Source organism: Emydura macquarii, unplaced genomic scaffold, assembly GCF_026122565.2.
Source record: "Emydura macquarii macquarii isolate MOO-44397 ecotype Brisbane River unplaced genomic scaffold, CSIRO-AGI_Emac_v2 contig_2768, whole genome shotgun sequence".
NCBI classification, from domain to species: Eukaryota; Metazoa; Chordata; order Testudines; family Chelidae; genus Emydura; species Emydura macquarii.
The window spans coordinates 34,160,779-34,177,850 of NW_027132905.1; the positions used below are offsets into that span (position 1 = coordinate 34,160,779).

At 46.6% G+C, this 17,072-nt stretch overlaps 1 protein-coding gene across 14 annotated transcripts in view; it reads left to right on the top strand.

Moving 5' to 3' along the window:
* EIF4G3 (eukaryotic translation initiation factor 4 gamma 3) overlaps positions 1-17,072 on the top strand; it is a 401,491-nt gene that overhangs the window by 295,065 nt on the left and 89,354 nt on the right. For 11 of the 14 annotated variants that reach the window (XR_010923446.1, XR_010923445.1, XM_067566990.1 and 8 more), the window contains one exon: positions 14,732-14,842. The exons of 2 other annotated variants lie outside the window; for them this stretch is intronic. Coding sequence is in view for 9 of the 12 variants with exons in the window: in XM_067566990.1 (XP_067423091.1) it covers positions 14,732-14,842 (111 nt within the window). In the remaining 3 variants the exon portion in view is untranslated. Of the gene's footprint in view, positions 1-12,988; positions 13,132-14,731; positions 14,843-17,072 lie in introns of those variants that run through there. One more of the 14 variants, XR_010923447.1, reaches the window with a different exon arrangement.

A 17,072-nucleotide genomic window follows, 5' to 3' on the forward strand; every position in this document is an offset into this window, starting at 1 on the left:
AGTATGGTCATCAATATCGATACCGCCAACTGCATGCCAGGCACTGAGGGACCTTACCAGCAGGTTATAGAATCATAGAAGATTAGGGTTGGAAGAGACATCAGGAGGTATCTAGTCCAACACCCTGCTGAAAGCAGGACCAACCCCAACTAAATCATCCCAGCCAGGGCTTTGTCAACTCAGGCCTTAAAAACCTCAAAGGATAGAGATTCCACCATCTCCCTAGGTAACCCATTCCTGTGCTTCACCATTCTCCTAGTGAAAATGTTTCTCCTAGTATCCAATCTAGACTTGCCCCACTGAAACTTGAGACCATTGCTCCTTGTTCTGTCATCTACTACCACTGAGAACAGCCTAGCTCTATCCTCCCTGGAACCCTCTTTCAAGTAGTCAAAAGCTGCTATTAAATCCCCCTTCATTCTTCTCTTCTGCAGACTGAACAAGCCTACTTCCCTCAGCCTTTCCTCATAAGTCATGTGCTCCAGCCCTCTAATCATTTTTGTTTCCCTTCTCTGGACTCTCTCCAATTTGTCCACATCCTTTCTGTAGTGGGAGGCCAAAAACTGGACACAATACTCCAAATGTGGCTTCACCAGTGCTGACTAGAGGAGAATAATTACTTCCCTTGATCTGCTGGCAATGCTCCTACTAATGCAGCCCAATATGCTGTTAGCCTTCTTGGCACTAAGGGCACACTGTTGACTCATATCCAACTTCTTGTCCACTGTAACCCCCAGGTCCTTTTCTGCAGAACTGCTACCTAGCCAGTCGGTCCCCAGTCTCTGTAGCGTTCACCCCCTTGGTACAAGCCTCACAGCACCGACAGCCAGTCCTGGTACCGTCGCCTCCTGTGCGCGATGGACCTTTTGGTGTTGGACGCACTGGACTCTCCACTGGAACCCACCCGGCACCCTTGGCTCACCTACAACCTCATGCCATGCACTGCCAATGTCATCAGCAGAGTCAAAAAGTGAGAAAGAGGACTAAATCTCCCAGCGCTCATCACACCCACCCTATGGTGCCCATTCTACAAACATAAAGAATACTACCCAGCTGACCAGCCTTCCTGGTTTGGACAGCCATGGTTCCAACCACTGGGAACTATTCCGAGGCAATGGCAGTATTGAGACCCCTGATAGGCCCAAAGGCAATGGACCACCTTGACCCTAGTGGAAACTTTCCAGCAGCAAAGGAACTACCCTCCTTCAACTGCTGCCTCTAGAGCCTCTGAACCCCATGAGCAAAAAAGAGAGTAACTGATGGGCGAACCAGAGGTTGAGGAAGACATCACTCTTCAGACCCAGCTGTCGTCATCGTCACCAGTCAAGACAATCATGCCCCTTCCGCCTTCTATGGCGGATGACTATAAAACATTTCAGGACCTGGCACAAAGGGTGGCAGAGAGGCTCTACAAATACCCTTACAAGAAGTGACTGAGTCACATCATAAGCTGGTGGACATTTTACATTCATCCACAGCCCTGCCAATCAATGAGGTCCTACTGGACCATGCCTAAACAGAATGGCAGACCCTGTGGCATCTGTCCCTCCAACGAGCAGAATGCAGGGCAAGAAATATTATGTTCCAGGAAAGGGAGTGGAATTCTTGTTTTCACACCTGTCTCCCAATTCCATCATTGTGGACACGGTAAACTCGAAAGGACTACAACAGCATTTCAAGTGTATCCCTTATGATCGGGACTGTAAGCAAAAAAGCCTATTCGTTAGCCACTCTCCAGTTCAGCATAGCAAATTATAAGGCCCTATGGGCAAAATGTGGTTACCAAAATTATGCAAAATAAAACACCTTTATTGATCAGCTTCCTGACTCGCATAAAGAACAGCTTAAAGCCCTAGTTAATGAGGGCCATTTGGTGACAAAGATGTCCTTCCAATTATCACTGAATTCAGCTGACATGGCGGCCCATTCTGTTTCAACCGCAGTGGTGTAAGACAAGCCTCGTGGCTTCACCTCTCCAGCTTCCCAAAGGAGGTGCAAGCGACAGTGGAGAACTTCAGGTTCGAAGGAGTGACTCTGTTCGCTGAGAAGACAGACACTGCCCTCCATACATTAAAGGACTTGAGCCACCCTCAGGTCCTTGGTGATATACACACCTGGTTACAAGAGGATTACACCATCAGTCATCATTCAAACCCAGGTCACAATACTCATATTCACATCCATCCCAGTATCCATCTCAACACTCTGAGGCTGTACGAGCTGCAAAGAAGGAAACCCAGGTTCCAAACAAGATGTAAGACATCAGGATCCTAACAAACCTCTTCTCAGCCCTTTACATCATAGAGACAATTTTGATGGGTTGGTCAAGGCACCAATAGAACACTCTCCTGCTGCCATTCCATGCTGGAATACCCCTCCCATTCCTTTAGGGATTGTCTTACTCCATATCACAGCACCTGGGAATGGATAACGTCCAACAAGTGGGTGTTGGAGATTGTCCAGACAGGATACTTCATCCATTTTTCCTCCCTTCCACCTTTGAAGCCCGCTTCCCCATCCCTCCTCAGAGACCCTTCTCTACAACAGGAGATAGACCATCTCCATAACATAGATGTGATAGAGCCAGTGCCTATGCATCTAAAGGGCAAAGGCTTCTATTCTCCTTACTTCCTGATACTGAAGAAAAAAGGGGGTTGGAGACCTATACTGGACCTCAGAGCACTCAACAAATTAGTCAAAGCTCAGAAGTTCAAGATGGTCACTTTATCCATGATCATTCCAGCGCTAGAAAAGGGAGATCGGTTCTCGGCCATCGATCTTCAAGATGCATATTTCCACATCTCAATTATACCAAGCCACAGGCGTTACCTCAGATTCACATTAGGACAGGTCCACTATCAGTATAGAGTACTCCCCTTCGATCTCTTGGCCCTCTTTGGTCCCCTTGGCCCTCAGAGAATTCTCCAAGGTCCTCCTGGTGGTGGCAGCCCACCTAGATTCTCAAGACATCATGATTTACCCTTACCAGGATGATTGCCTCCTCAAGACTCAATCCTTCAAAGATGCCCAGTGTGTCACTCAGGTTGCTTTGGTCCTCTTTCAAAGTCTGGGCCTGCAAGTCAACAAAAAAAAAATCAACATTGAAACCAGTACAGAGGCTGGAATTCATAGGAGCAGACCTTGACACTGTTCAAGTGAGAGCGCTCCTCCAACATCACAGATTCCTTAGGATCCTCTCTGATAGAGACAGTACAGTACTGTCCTCAAATGTCAGCCAAATGTTGCTCCAGCTTCTGAGGCACATGACCATGGGGACCTTAATGAAAGCCCATGCCAGTCTACGCATGAGATGTTTGCAAGCTTGTTCACAAACAGAACAGAGACAGCATAAACAAACAATTGATACCCATCAGGGTCAAGCAATCCCTGAACTGGTGGAAAAATCCAGTAAACATCTGTGTGGGAATCCCGTTCACCATCACTACTCCTGACCACTGATGTATCCCTCGTAGGGTGGGGTGCACATCTCAGTGGCTCAGGGCAAATGGTCCTGGAGTGAGATATGCCTACACATCAATCTGCTCAAACTCAGAGCAGTCAGAAACGTGTGGTCACTTTGTACTACCGATGAAAGGCACACACACAAAGGTCCTGACAAAGTGGTCTGCATGTATTATATAAACTGGCAGGGATGGGCCAGATCGCACTCCCTGTGCCCAGAATCACTAAAGCTATGGAAGCGGCCTCCCTATTGGGAATACACAATGCAACAGCAGACAGTTTGAGATGCAAATTTACTCGCAACCACGGGTAGGAGTTAGATTCAACGATACTCCACAATATTTTTCGACTGCGGGGGACTCCAGCAATAGATCTGTTCGCCAGAACAGGAAATGGCCACAGTACTGTTCCAGAGCAGGAATCTGCCGCCACTCCATGGGGGACACTCATTTCCTCCCTTGGAATGAAGGCCTATTATACACCTTTCCCCATTCCCTATACTATTAAAAGTCCTACTAAAGATAAAGAGGGAAAGTGCAATTGTCATACTGATTGCTCCTATGTGGCCCAGAGAGACATGGTATCTTTACTTGTCGGAGCTGGCTCTTTGCCCACCTTTGACTCTCCCAACCATTTCAGGCCACTGTTGCAGGATGGACGATGCACTCTCCATCACAATCTGCGGGTCCCTCAGCTCAAAACGTGACTCCATGGTTCCAGCACATAGAGACATCCTGCTCTGAGGAGGTACAGGTGGTTTTGCTGCACAGCAGAAACTACTCTATGATCTCACTGAAAGTCCACCTGGCAGCAATCTCAACCTTCCACCAGCCCATCTTCTCCCACCCAACCACGAAGAGGTTTCTCAAGGGCATAGTGAACCTCTCCCCACAGCCTAGATCACCCCACCCCTCAATAGGACCTTAATCTGTTGCTAAAAGGACTTACTAGATCACCATTTGAACCCAGGGCTACATGTTCTTTAACTTACCTGTCCATGAATATGGCGTTTCTCATTGCCATCACTTCAGCGAGAAGAATAGAGGAAATAGCAGCCCTGATGGTGCATTCCCCCCTTCACAGTATTCTTCCCTGATAAGGTCATGCTTAGACCACATCCAAAGTTCATTCCCAAGTTGACTTTGGTGTTCCACATAAATCATCTTATTCAGCTTCCAGCCTTCTACCCCAAGACTCATCAGGATAATAAGGAAGCCATCCTCCATACACTCGATGTAAGAAGAGCTTTGGCTTTCTACTTGGATTTGGATTAGGGATGTAAAAATAACTTAATTAAAAATCCATTTAAACATTCTAAAAATAGAACGTTTAAATGGTTAAATGCTGAGGGGGAGCAGTGCTGGGCTCGGCTCCTCATTGCTAAGTGAGAGCTGCCTAGCTGCGGCTCCCCTCCTCCCCCCGCTGTGGTAGCTGGGCAGCTCTCGCTTGCAGGGTGAGCTCTCACTTGCGGGGTGAGGACTCTGGGCTTTGAACTCTGTGCCTCCTGCCCATGATCCTTCTCGGTCAGCAATAACCACCAATGGTGCTCTACTGCCTGGGAGAAGTTCACATCATGTCCACCTACAGTATCTGCCAGTCCTTCCCCAGCCACATCCGAGAAGGCTGGACACTTCACCTCCAAAAGCATCTCATGGAGCTCGCTATAAGGCTGAACTTGGACCCAGGCTGAATAACCACCTCCTTGGCAAAGCCTAGTCAGGAGGTAAGGAAGCACTCCCATAACCATGGGCTAAGTCTTCCTCTAAATCAAAGAAGATGGACGCTCCTTCCAGCAGTTCGGTCCAAAGGGACTGATTGTGTTCTAAGTCCCACAGGTATGAGAAAAAGACCCATAAACAATGGGACACAGTGGTTCTGGGTGCCGATCTGTCCATACCTCCATCTTCGGCACCCCATCCATCCCTTCCTGTACCAGGAATGATCCCAGTGCCAGTATCAGTGCCTGAGAAAGATAGTGCCTCGCACACCAAGGAGGTCCAGAGCTGTGGCAGTACCCCAGGATGTCTTTTCCTTGCTGGATCCAGTGTCACCCCCTCCATCAGGTCCCTCTTCTTCCAGAGAGATTATATCCCTTCCAAGGGAAATGTCCTCCGACATGGGGTCCCTCACTCTCTGTACTGATGCTCTGCACTCTTCCATAGACTCCGATGGGACTGCCATTAGAGCCAGAGTCTGCCTTCTCCTGTTCCGATGAGCTGGAACTGGGAGAAGAACCACCTTTATCATACCACCTTTATGCAGTATCGTGGAGACCAGCACATCCCTGGCAACAACTACCACCTCAGCCTCCACAGAGGCACTGGTATCCCATGTCATGGAGACCCCCTCTGTCAGATCCACCCTATTGGCCATATTGGGGACCCTGGGCACAAAGCCCCATGATTGGAACCAACCTGATCTGCAAGGGAACCATTACCTGCCTTCCCCTTGAGGAATCCTTCCAGCAGGCATATGGATCCCATGGTGGAAGAAGATCTTTTTAGCCTTGTTTCAGCAGTTCCACTGGAACTGGCAAAATTCCCTTCCTCCTCACCAGACAAGGCGGTGGCTACATCATCTCCCTCTCCACCAGTTGGCTTCAGGCAATTCCAAGAGCTGTTACGAAGCGTTACGGGGGAGCTTCAAATTCCTTTAGAAGAGATTCAAGAATTCTGGATGTCCTTCATGCCTCGTGGCCGGCAAGGATAGCATTGCCAATTAACGAAGCCATACTTGAGCCTTCCAGAAGAATGTGGCACACACCTACTACGTACACGGCTATTATGTTTCGGCCAAAGGATCTGAATTTTTTTTCTCCCATCCACCTCAGAATTCCCTGGTGGTCTAAGCTGCTGCAGAAAGGGCCAAACAACAACACTCTCAATCCACACCTGCTGATAAGGAAGGGAAGCATCTAGGTTTTCTAGGATGTAATTCATCTTCTAGCCTGCAATTCAGGATCACAAATTATCAGACATTATTAGCCAAATATGACTTCCTGAATTACAATGAATTTGAGGAATTTGTGGATAACCTTTCACAACAAGATTGTGCTCATTTTCAGGAACTTGTTGAAGAAGGGAAACTTGTAATTAGAACTGCCCTCCAGTCTCAATAGATGCAGCAGATACCTCCTCCAGAGCCATGACTATGGCAATAGCTATGCATAGAGAGTCTTGGCTCCATTCTTCTGGTTTTCCTAGAGAGATCCATAACACCACTGAGAAACCTCCCTTTCAACAAATCTCATCTTTTTAACCAGAGGACAGATGAATTGCTACATACCCTAAAGGATTCCAGGGCTACTCTTCACTTGTTGGGCATCTACATTCCTGCCCTGAAATGAAAATTCCATTCTTAATCCTCCCAATGCTACAGATCTTCTCAGTTCTATCCACAGAGCCCTTCTGAGCCCCCAAGGAAATGTCAAAATCTGCAGAGGCCTCATCTTCCAAGGGCCTTCAACATCTCAGACCCAAACTCATAGATTAGAGGTATTTTTGATATGACCCCAAGAGCCGCCAACCACTAAGTCTACCACCTCACAACCCTTCTACTCCCTTTGGGGTCATTTAGCATTCTTCCCATGCTTGGAGTGTGATAACAAAGAGATGGATGTTGATTTCATCAGCTGTGGCTATATGATAGTTTGTCATACTATCTCCTTCAAAACTCTCTTCTCGTCCCTTTTCGGCGACCACTCTCATGACTGTATTCTCACCCAATAGGTAAACTCCTTGTTACAACAGGGAGCAATAGAATGCATTCCTCCAAAATACCAGGGAATGGGATTCTACTCAACTTATTCCTTAATACCAAGAAGAAAGGTAGGTGGAGACCAGTCCTCGATCTTTGGCATCTCAATCATTTCATCGGCAAACTCAAGGTTCATATGGTCACACTAGCAGAGATAATTCCATCCTTAGAGAAAGGCATGTGGTTTACAGCTCTTGATATAAAGGACGCTTATTTTCACATCAATATTCATCCTGTGCACAGACATTTCCTGAGATTTACAGTAGGCACCCACCATTTTCATTACAAGGTGTTCCCCTTTGGGATAGCTACTGCTCCCAGAGTCTTCACCAAAGTATTTTCCATCATAGTGGTCCACATCAGGCGTTATGGGTTCCTTTAGTTTCCATATCTTGACAATTGGCTCCCAGCCACCAAATCCACGTCAGCCTCTGTGTTTCTTAGCTTTCTTTCTTGCATGAGAATCTGTGTCAACATCAAGAAATCGATTGTCAATCCCATGCGATCTCTGCACTTCATTGGGCTTCCATAAACTCAGTCATAGCATGAGCTATGGATAGATTTCAGACAACAGCTAGCATCGTAACTCGCATCATGAACAAGACTTATGCTCTGGCCAGGACTAGTCTGTCCTTGCTTGGTCTTCATGCATGGCTTCACGTACCTATGTGACACCCTTCACGCGACTCCACCTTCACTGCCTACAGACATGGCTCCGATCCGTTTACTCACCAAACCGTCACTCCATGGATTTCATTCTGACAGTCCTTGCCAAGGTACTGTCATCCCTCCTGTGATAGACAGACCCAATTCATGTATGCATGTGCATTCCCTTTCTTCCCTCCTCCCCAGATAAGATGATAATCACCGATACATCCCTGGTGGGCTGGGGAGCCCAGTTGGGCAACTACATGACACAAGGAATATGGACTCCCTGAGAATCCAGGATGCACATAATTATCCTGGAACTCTGAGTTGTAAGAAGGGCATGCCAATCTTTCCTTCCATTCAGTCACTCCCATCATGTTCTCATCATGTCAAACACCACCACTGTTCTCTATGTCGAGGAACAGGGGAGTTAGATTGGCCACTCTGTGCGCAGAGGAGGTCAATGTCTGGAATTGGTACATCAGTCACCAGATCCTCTTGTCCACAGCCTATCTTCCGGGGACACAGAATGTACTCGCAGACTCGCTCAGCAGACGTTTTGCAATCGACCACAAATGGGAACTTCATGACTCAGTAGTACATGATATCTTTGCTGGATGGGCACCCCAACCACAGACATATTCGCTTCACAGATATGGACAAATTGGAGTGAGTCCAGCGGAGGGCAACAAAAATGATTAGGGTGCTGGGGTACATGACTTATGAGGAGAGGCTGAGGGAACTGGGCTTAGTTAGTTTGCAGAAGAGTGAAGGTGGATTTGATAACAGAAGTCAACTACTACCGAAGGGGGGTTCCAAAGAGGATGGAGCTAGGCTGTTCTCAGTGGTGGCAGATGACAGAACAAGGAGCAATGGTCTCAAGTTTCAGTGGGGCAAGTCTACATTGGATACTAGGAGAAACATTTTCACTAGGAGAATGGTGAAGCACTGGAATGGGTTACCTAAGGAGATGGTGGAATCTCTATCCTTTGATGTTTTTAAGGCCTGAGTTGACAAAGCCCTGGCTGGGATGATTTAGTTGGGGTTGGTCCTGCTTTCAGCAGAGTGTTGGACTAGATGACCTCATGAAGTCCCTTCCAATCATAATCTTCTATGGTGCTGTGAACAGTGAGTGCACACATACTGCTCTAGGGGAGCCCTCAGCCAGAGCTCCCAAGGCAACACTCTCCTGTTCTCATCAACTCAGCTATGCCCTCCCTCCACTACCACTCCTGTCTTGAGTGCTGCACAAGATCTGATGAGACAAAGCAATGATCATTCTAATTGCTGCCTGCTGGTCCAGACAATTCTGGTTTCCCAGTCTCCTCCACATGTCTTCCCACCCACCAATTCCCATCTCCAGCTTCCTCGATCTGCTGACCCAGTACAATTGTAAGTTCATGCATACCGATCCACATGCACTACCTCAGAGCATGGTATTTGGATGGGCATCTGCTTTAGAATAGACGTGCCCTTTGGCTGTGCAAACCATTCTCTACAGCAGCAGGAAGAACTGTATTAAGCAACATTACCAAATGGAGATGTTTCTGATCTTGGGCTCAACAAAAAAGAATTCTGTTGGAATCGCCGGGGAACCCCCTCATCCTATACTATGTACTGTCATTAAAGTCATCAGGTCATGCCCTCAGCTCTTTGAGAGTCCACCTGGTGGCGATTAGTGCCTTTCATCCTCTAGTGGAAGGTTACTCTGTCTTTACATACCCGCTAACCACTATGTTTTGGAAAGGCATCATCAGAACCTTCCCACCCATTCAAGCGATCGCAACTCAATGGGACCTGAAACTAGTTCTCTCCATGCTAATGAAGCCTCCTTTTGAGTCATTAACATTATGCTCCATGTCCCTCCTTCCCATGAAAGTCGCCTTCCTTGTTGCTATCACTTCCACAAGAAGGGATGGCAAACTTAGAGCTGTAATGGCAGACCCAACTTTCACAGTTTTCCACAATAATAAAGTCTCCCTACATCTACAGCCAAAATTTTTACCAATGGTGGTCTCGCAGTTTCATATCAATTAATCCATTCAGTTACCTATTTTCTTCCCGAAACCACACGCATCTGTAGAACATCAACTCCATTCACTCAACATCTGACAAGCTCTGACCTTCTACCTTCAGAGAACAAAATCAATCAGGAAGTGCCCTAGACTGTTCATTGCAGAGCCAAAGAGACTCAGGGAACAGGCCATCTCCACTCCACCTCCCTCCCAGAGGAGTGGGGGGCCACAAGAGTTCAAGAGTGCCAATGATATACATATGTAGAGTGGCCACATGGAGTTATGTACAGGACTTGGCGGCCGATGCTTCCATCGGAAAACAGTTCTCCGCACAACCATTCCATCCTGATTCTTGCACCCTTCTCCAACTTAGGTAGTGCTTGTTAATCACCTCAGTGGAATGCAATAGAGACCACCACTTGACGAAGAAGAGAAGGTTACTTATCTGTAACTGGAATTTCTTCGAGTTGTGTGATCCCTATCTGTATTCCACATTCTGCGCTCCTTCCCCTTCTTTCTGTATACTGTTCAGCTGTCCCACATGCACCCTATGTCAAGTTATGGTCTCTCCTGAGGCAATAAAGTGTGCAGCAGGCTGCCAGCATCTCCAATTCCTTCTCACCACCGCATGGTCCAAGTCGGAGCTAGTACTCGCCTATTGTCCCTGTGTTGCATTTTCCAAACTTTTCAAAACTACCCTTAGTACTGTTCGTAGTTTCCATTTCTTAGTTGTTCTGCATTTACTTCTTTGTGGTTCTGGTTTTTTGTTTGATTCTTCCTTTCATACCAGATTTAGGACTTGGGATGCCGCTTCATTGGTGTTTCTGCCAAATTTTATCTCTCCCCCCCACCTCCAGTACCCGGGCCTGGGTATTGGACTATGCCAAAGACACTGGGGTTCAAAACCTGTGCTTCCTACTGTCAATCGTTTTCCATCAGTGATGAGCACCAGTGCTGTTTGTACTGCTTAGGGGAAGCCCACATTGCGTATAGGAGCAGTATCTGCCTCTCCTTTCCTGCTCGTACTGAGGAGAACCAGACTCTCTGCCACAGAAAACACCTTATGGACGTTGCCATGGGATCAACATTGGATCCTGGCCGTGGACCCTCTCATTTACTGGCCTGAACAGGCGAAGAGCATCCTCTCCCCCCTCCCCACCCTCCGCTGCTCCTGTGGTTGCGCCGTTACCAGTGTTAAGAACCCAGCACCGGGTTCTAGCCATGAACCAAAGAAGCATGCACTTAAGCATAACAGTAAGTCTTCCTCCAAATCAAAGAAGGATTCAGCACCATCCACGAGGGATCCACACATTCAGAGTCTCACAAGATTGATAAACGGTTGCACGATCACCAGATCCGTTGGTACCAACCATGGATGCGGTGACTCCACCAGCATCCTGCTAACTGTCCATCTCCAGACCATATGCAGTTCCTGATACTAAGTTCTCCAGTGGAACAGATACCATTGACCCCTGGAGGTGCCCTGGATCCCCACGAGTTATTCACACTGGAGAGACTATGGTCTCCACGACCACTGATCTGATCACCAAGTCAAAGGGACCCTTTGCCTGCTATGTTCCTGCCACCTCACATTCCAACAGCACTGCCATTTGGTGAGGTTTCTAATTCAGACGATTCGGATATCCGACATGTCTACCACTCCCGCCCTGGAAGTATGACTACTTGAAGGTTCCGATTGCACTGTGGCAGTTTTCTCCTTGCCTTACATTCAGAGTTGGTATCCAGAACTGTGATCTGAGGCTACGCAACAGCAGGGGCAACTGAATTGGCCGTACTGGAGCTTGTGGCTGCAATATTCACCCTCTGAATGATCCTGCTCGTTTTAGGAAGATTCCCTCACTTCCCCACCAGAACCATCATCAGGTAGGCTCTCCAACATAGCGCTAGATGATGTACTGATTAGCCCAACTACGATGGATCAGAAAAGGCAGCCCTCATCTTCTCCAGATGCAGCCACCTCTTCAATCATCTCCTCCCCATTGGATGACTATCGCCAGTTCCAGGAATTGCTGTGGAGAATAGCCAATGCCCAACAAATACCCTTAGAGGAGGTACAAGACAGTCAGCATTAGCTGCTTGACATCTTGCACACTTTGGTACCAGCAAGGGTGGCCTTACCAATCAACGATGCCTTCCTCCAGTTGGCACACAAGGTATGGCACACCCCGGCCACACGTGCACCCAACCCAAAGGAGGCTGGGAAGAGATACTATGTCCCCATCAAAGGGTCGGAGTTCCTATTCTCTCATCCTCCACCTAACTCATTGGTCATCCAGGCGGCCTCAGAACATTCCAAACAACAATTCCCTCACTCCATCCAATCCTGTAGAGAGGGTGAGAGACTAGACCTCATGGGCAGAAAGATCTTCTCCGTGGCAGGACTCCAGTTTCATATTTCAAACTCCTTAGCTCTGATGACCAAATATAATTTTATGAAGTATGGGTGATTGGCTGAGTTTGCAGACAAGCTACTGTCACAGGATCACAGTTAATTCGAGGCACTCTTAGAGAAAGGCAAGGTACTTGCCAGATCCATGCTACAGGCAGCAGTGGACTCTGCAGACATGGCCTCCCGTGTTCTGGCAATGGGGATTGTCATGAGGAAGGAATCCTGGTCAATGCAACACACTCAACAGTCACATAAACAGTATTTCTGAGTGTCCTTGGAGAGCCCTCAGCCACTTCATACACCAATGCTCATTTCGCCTACCCCCTTCCAGGGCTGTCTCATACTCTTCCTGCCAGCATGGAAAGCCATAACAATAGACAAGTGGATCCTAGATATTATTCAGAGCAACTATTATAGAGTTTACACAATGCCCTGATCTTGTCGTTGTCCTTAGTCCACATACATGGAACAGCCATGCAACAACCTCTTTCACCTACAGGTTGACTCCCTACTGCGAAGGGTAGCTGTGGAGCTAATCCCAGGCTCCTTGCAAGGAAGAGGGTTCTACTTGAGCTAGTTCATAGTCCCCAAGAAGACTGGAGGGTAGAGACCGATATTGGCTCTCCGATGCCTCAACCGCTTGATTTCGAAACCAAGATTTACATGGTCATGCTCATAACAATCATTCTTTCCTTAGAAAATGGCATGTGGTTTATGGCTGTCAATATGCAAGATGCCTACTTCCATATCGATGTACACCCGACTCACAGAAGGTTGCTGAGGTTCAAGGCCTCGGCATCTTCAATGCAGGGTCCTACTGTTTGGACGCACCATTGCCCCGTGAGTATTCACAAGTTTTCTTGGTAGTGGCAGCTCATCTCAGACATTGTGGGATCCATTTTCCCCTATCTAGAAGACTGGCTGATAGCCGCATAGTCCAAAGAAGAGGCTCAGGAGTCGACATCCCAACTGCTTCTACTCTTCTCCTCCTTGGGAGGGGGAGAGGGAGGAGGGTTAGTGTTCATGTCAAAAAATCAATTTTTAAGCACTACACAATTCCTGGATTTCATAGGAGCTCGCATAGATGCGACCTTCACCTGAGCTTATCTATCATGGGAAAGATTCCAAACAATGATGGAATTAATCACTTTAGTGTCCTCCAACCCTTCAGTTTCAGCCCAAACCTATCTTTATCTCTTAGTGGCCTGCACATACGTCATACCCTTCACTCACCTACACCTGCACTGCCTTCAACTCCGGCTACAGAGGGTATACTCCCCCATGTATCAACCCATGCACACTGTGCTCCACATGCCACTATAAGTTCATTCCTCATTCCAATAGTGGATGGACCCACTACAAGTCTGCTCAGGGGTGACCTTCCTACTGTCCTCGCCCACTGCAACAATTATCATGAATGTATCTCTCACAGGCTGGGATGCGCACATGGGCAGGCACATAACCCAAAGCACCTGGACAGCGCAAGAGTCCAGGATGCACATAAATCTATTGGAACTCTGGGTAGTATGCGAAGCTTGCCAAGTGTTCCTGCCAAACAACCAAGACCAACACATTCTTGTCATGTGAGACAACACCACCATGGTCTTCTACATAAACAAGAAGGGACATAATCCCGAGCCCCATATGCAGAAGCTATACACCTTTGGGAATGGTGCATCTCACACCATATTCTTTTGGTAGCAGCCTTACATAGGCGCTGACTCATGGGTACTCAGGGGCTCAAGCATCCCCAGAAAAAAATAATGGATGCTCAGCACTTGCCAGGATGACCACCAATCAGCTGCTCCTGGGAGGAAAAGGGGTGGGACCAGCCACTTCTGGCTAGGACATTCGGTACACACATTTTCCATGCACTATGCTCTAGTGCATGATTCCGCAACAGATACTTTGTTCAGAGCAGCAGTCCTCGGTTCCATAGTTTCCTCGCACCATCCTCCACATGGATACTGCTTGTTAATCACCCTTAGTGAATACAATAGGGACCATCACTCGAAGAAGAAAATGAGGTTACTTACCTGTAAATGAAGGTTCTTCAAGATGTGTGGTCCCTATCTCTATTCCAAACCCACCCTCCTTCCCCTCTGCCACAGAATTAACAGCTCTGCTGCACCCTTTATTGCCTTGCGCGAGACCGTGAAGTGGCACAGGGCACATATGCAGACTGCCAAACAGTACTACTTTCAAAAGTGCTGGCTCCAGGCGCATGGCACATGCACATAACCCTCAGTGGAATACAAATAGGGACCACCCATCTCAAAGAACCTTCAGTTACAGGTAAGTAACCTCATTGTACCACACATCTCGAAGAACCTCCAGTTACAGTAAATAACATTTCTTTTATGTGCTGAATGTCTGAAATAAACAGGAAAGGAGACACTCAGCACCTTAATGTTTAAATTACTACTCTTTCTTTTGACAGGCCTGCAAAGTGCAGAACAACCCTGGATTGCCTTCTCTGTCTCGGTGTGGCACTCCAGCATGCCCTCTTTTGGTCTCATCTCACCCACCATTGAGGAACCTGCCGATAGGGGTAAGCCAAATCCCTCCTTCTCCCCTCTCCCCACATTTTTGCATCTTTCTGTAAAGTTTTCTTTCTCATAATTTTATTATTTATAGAGAATAAAAGTAAAAGAAAACTTTACAAAAAGGTGCAATACTATACCAAAAAAAACAAAACAAGACTTGCATTGCACCCCTCTAGGCAGTCTCTACAGTGGTGGGTGGGACATCACCAGCAGAGGGCATGCTGGGACGTTGGCCTGAGTGGGATCTGCGATGGGTCTGCACTTTGCAGACCTGTGGAAAGGGGGAGAAAAGGTAAGTCCTGCTTACCCCGTTTGTTTGGAGTATTTAGCACATAACATTCATCCTACATTTGTGCCTTTAAAGAGTAGTTTCTTACTGTGCATTTTCTAGGGTAGGTTTTAAAGGTAACAGCATTTAACAAACCTGGCATCATATAATATTATTTATTATAGGATAAGAGGGATTTCAGCCTCGAAAAATCAAATGTTATCCTCTTGTAAAATGCACCAAAATCTGTATTGGCACTGTATGTCCACTCTCCTCATTTCACTGTTACAGAGGCCATGCCCATAAATCAGTGAAAGCCACCACCTAATTCCAGCTCTCAAATTGATGTCAAGCAGCTCAGAGTTAACAAGCTCTCAACACATGACAACTTTCTTTCTCTGCTTCTTTTTGGCTTTCTGTCTGTCATTTCAGAAATAGCAAATTTCAAACAAAACAGTATGGGTCTATAATTCAAAGTGGCTCAAAATATAACCAAGAGATATATTTATGATAGAGATGAAAACTGAAAAATGTAGAAACAAATGAGGCCTACTTGTGTATGAGAAGAATGTAACTAGATGTGCATAAAGAGGAGCAGTTAGCCTTCTTTGATTTCCTGGACGTTTCTGAGGGATTTGGATGAGTTTGATTACATTCTAAGAAGGGAAGCTAAACCAGAAAGAAAGCACTAGGGCCCCCTTTTACTGTTTGTGAGTTCCCTGCTGCGCTTCTGACTCACCTGGGCAAATCCTTTAAAATTTCTCCCACAGTTTTCCCTATATGTAAGGAAGGTGGGGTGTGAGAATTGATTCATTGATGTTTGTTAAGCATTTTTGAGATCTTTGAATAGAAGGTGCTATAGAAGCACAATGTGATCGCATTATTATTGAAGGTGCTATAAAATTTATTATTATATTAGTAGTAGTAGTAGTTATTTGTATTGCGGTAGCAACTAGGAGCCCCAGGCGGGGGCCAAGCCCCATTGTGTTAGGCGCCACCAACACAGACCAAAATTCAGTTCCTGGAGCAAAAATCTTATTATCTACATATACTATTTTTAATATAAATAATTCCAGGCAGACTACTATTCACTGATAGGTATTTTAAAAGCCAGTCACAAACATTCAGCCAATCTGAAAGCAATTTATTCACAAATATAGAGATTATTCTTTTAAAAACTACTCTTCTGGATTAGCTGCTTTGATCTGTTGAAGGTCTGTCCTGTAAACCAAACAGGTTTAAAAAAGACTGCACTGGTTTAGTCAACATCTGCCACTATGTCATCAGTGCCCATCAGGTGAAAAAATTAATTCTACATCAGCCATTTACTATAATAGAAATAAATCACTGCCCTAGGATTTATGTCGCCTACTTTAAAAACAAATGCTTTGACTTCACTCACATGTTCATATATTTCAGTATGTGTCTGTAAGCCCCAAATGTTGTGGGACTTGCCTATTTGGTACCTCTCTCCCCAGGGTTTACTGGCACATCTGCAGTTAATGAAGGTCCCTCAAGCTGGAACCCCCTTGCAGTAAACAAGGGGGAGCTGCTGGCAAGCTGTTTTCCATAAAAGGCCCTCAGTTTAGGAAGAGGCCCAAATCTGTTTACTTTCAGGGCACACTGCAAACTCTTTTCTTTACTTAGGGCTTGTCTACACTTACAGCATTGCAGCAGAGCCACTGTAGCGCTTAGTGAAGAAGCTACCCACACTGATGGGAGAGCTTCTCCCGTTGGGATAGTTACTCTACCTCTCCAAGAAGCAGTAGCTATGTTGACGAGAGAAGTGCCCTAGTCGACATAGCGCTGTCTACGCCAGGGGTCAGGTAGGTATAACTACATTGCTCGGATGTGGATTTTCTACATCCCTGAGCAACATAATTATACCAACCTAAGTTGGTAGTGTAGACCAAGCCTTAGGAGGAAGAGGCATGAAAGGAGCTGATGTTTATGGCTAAAGCAGATAA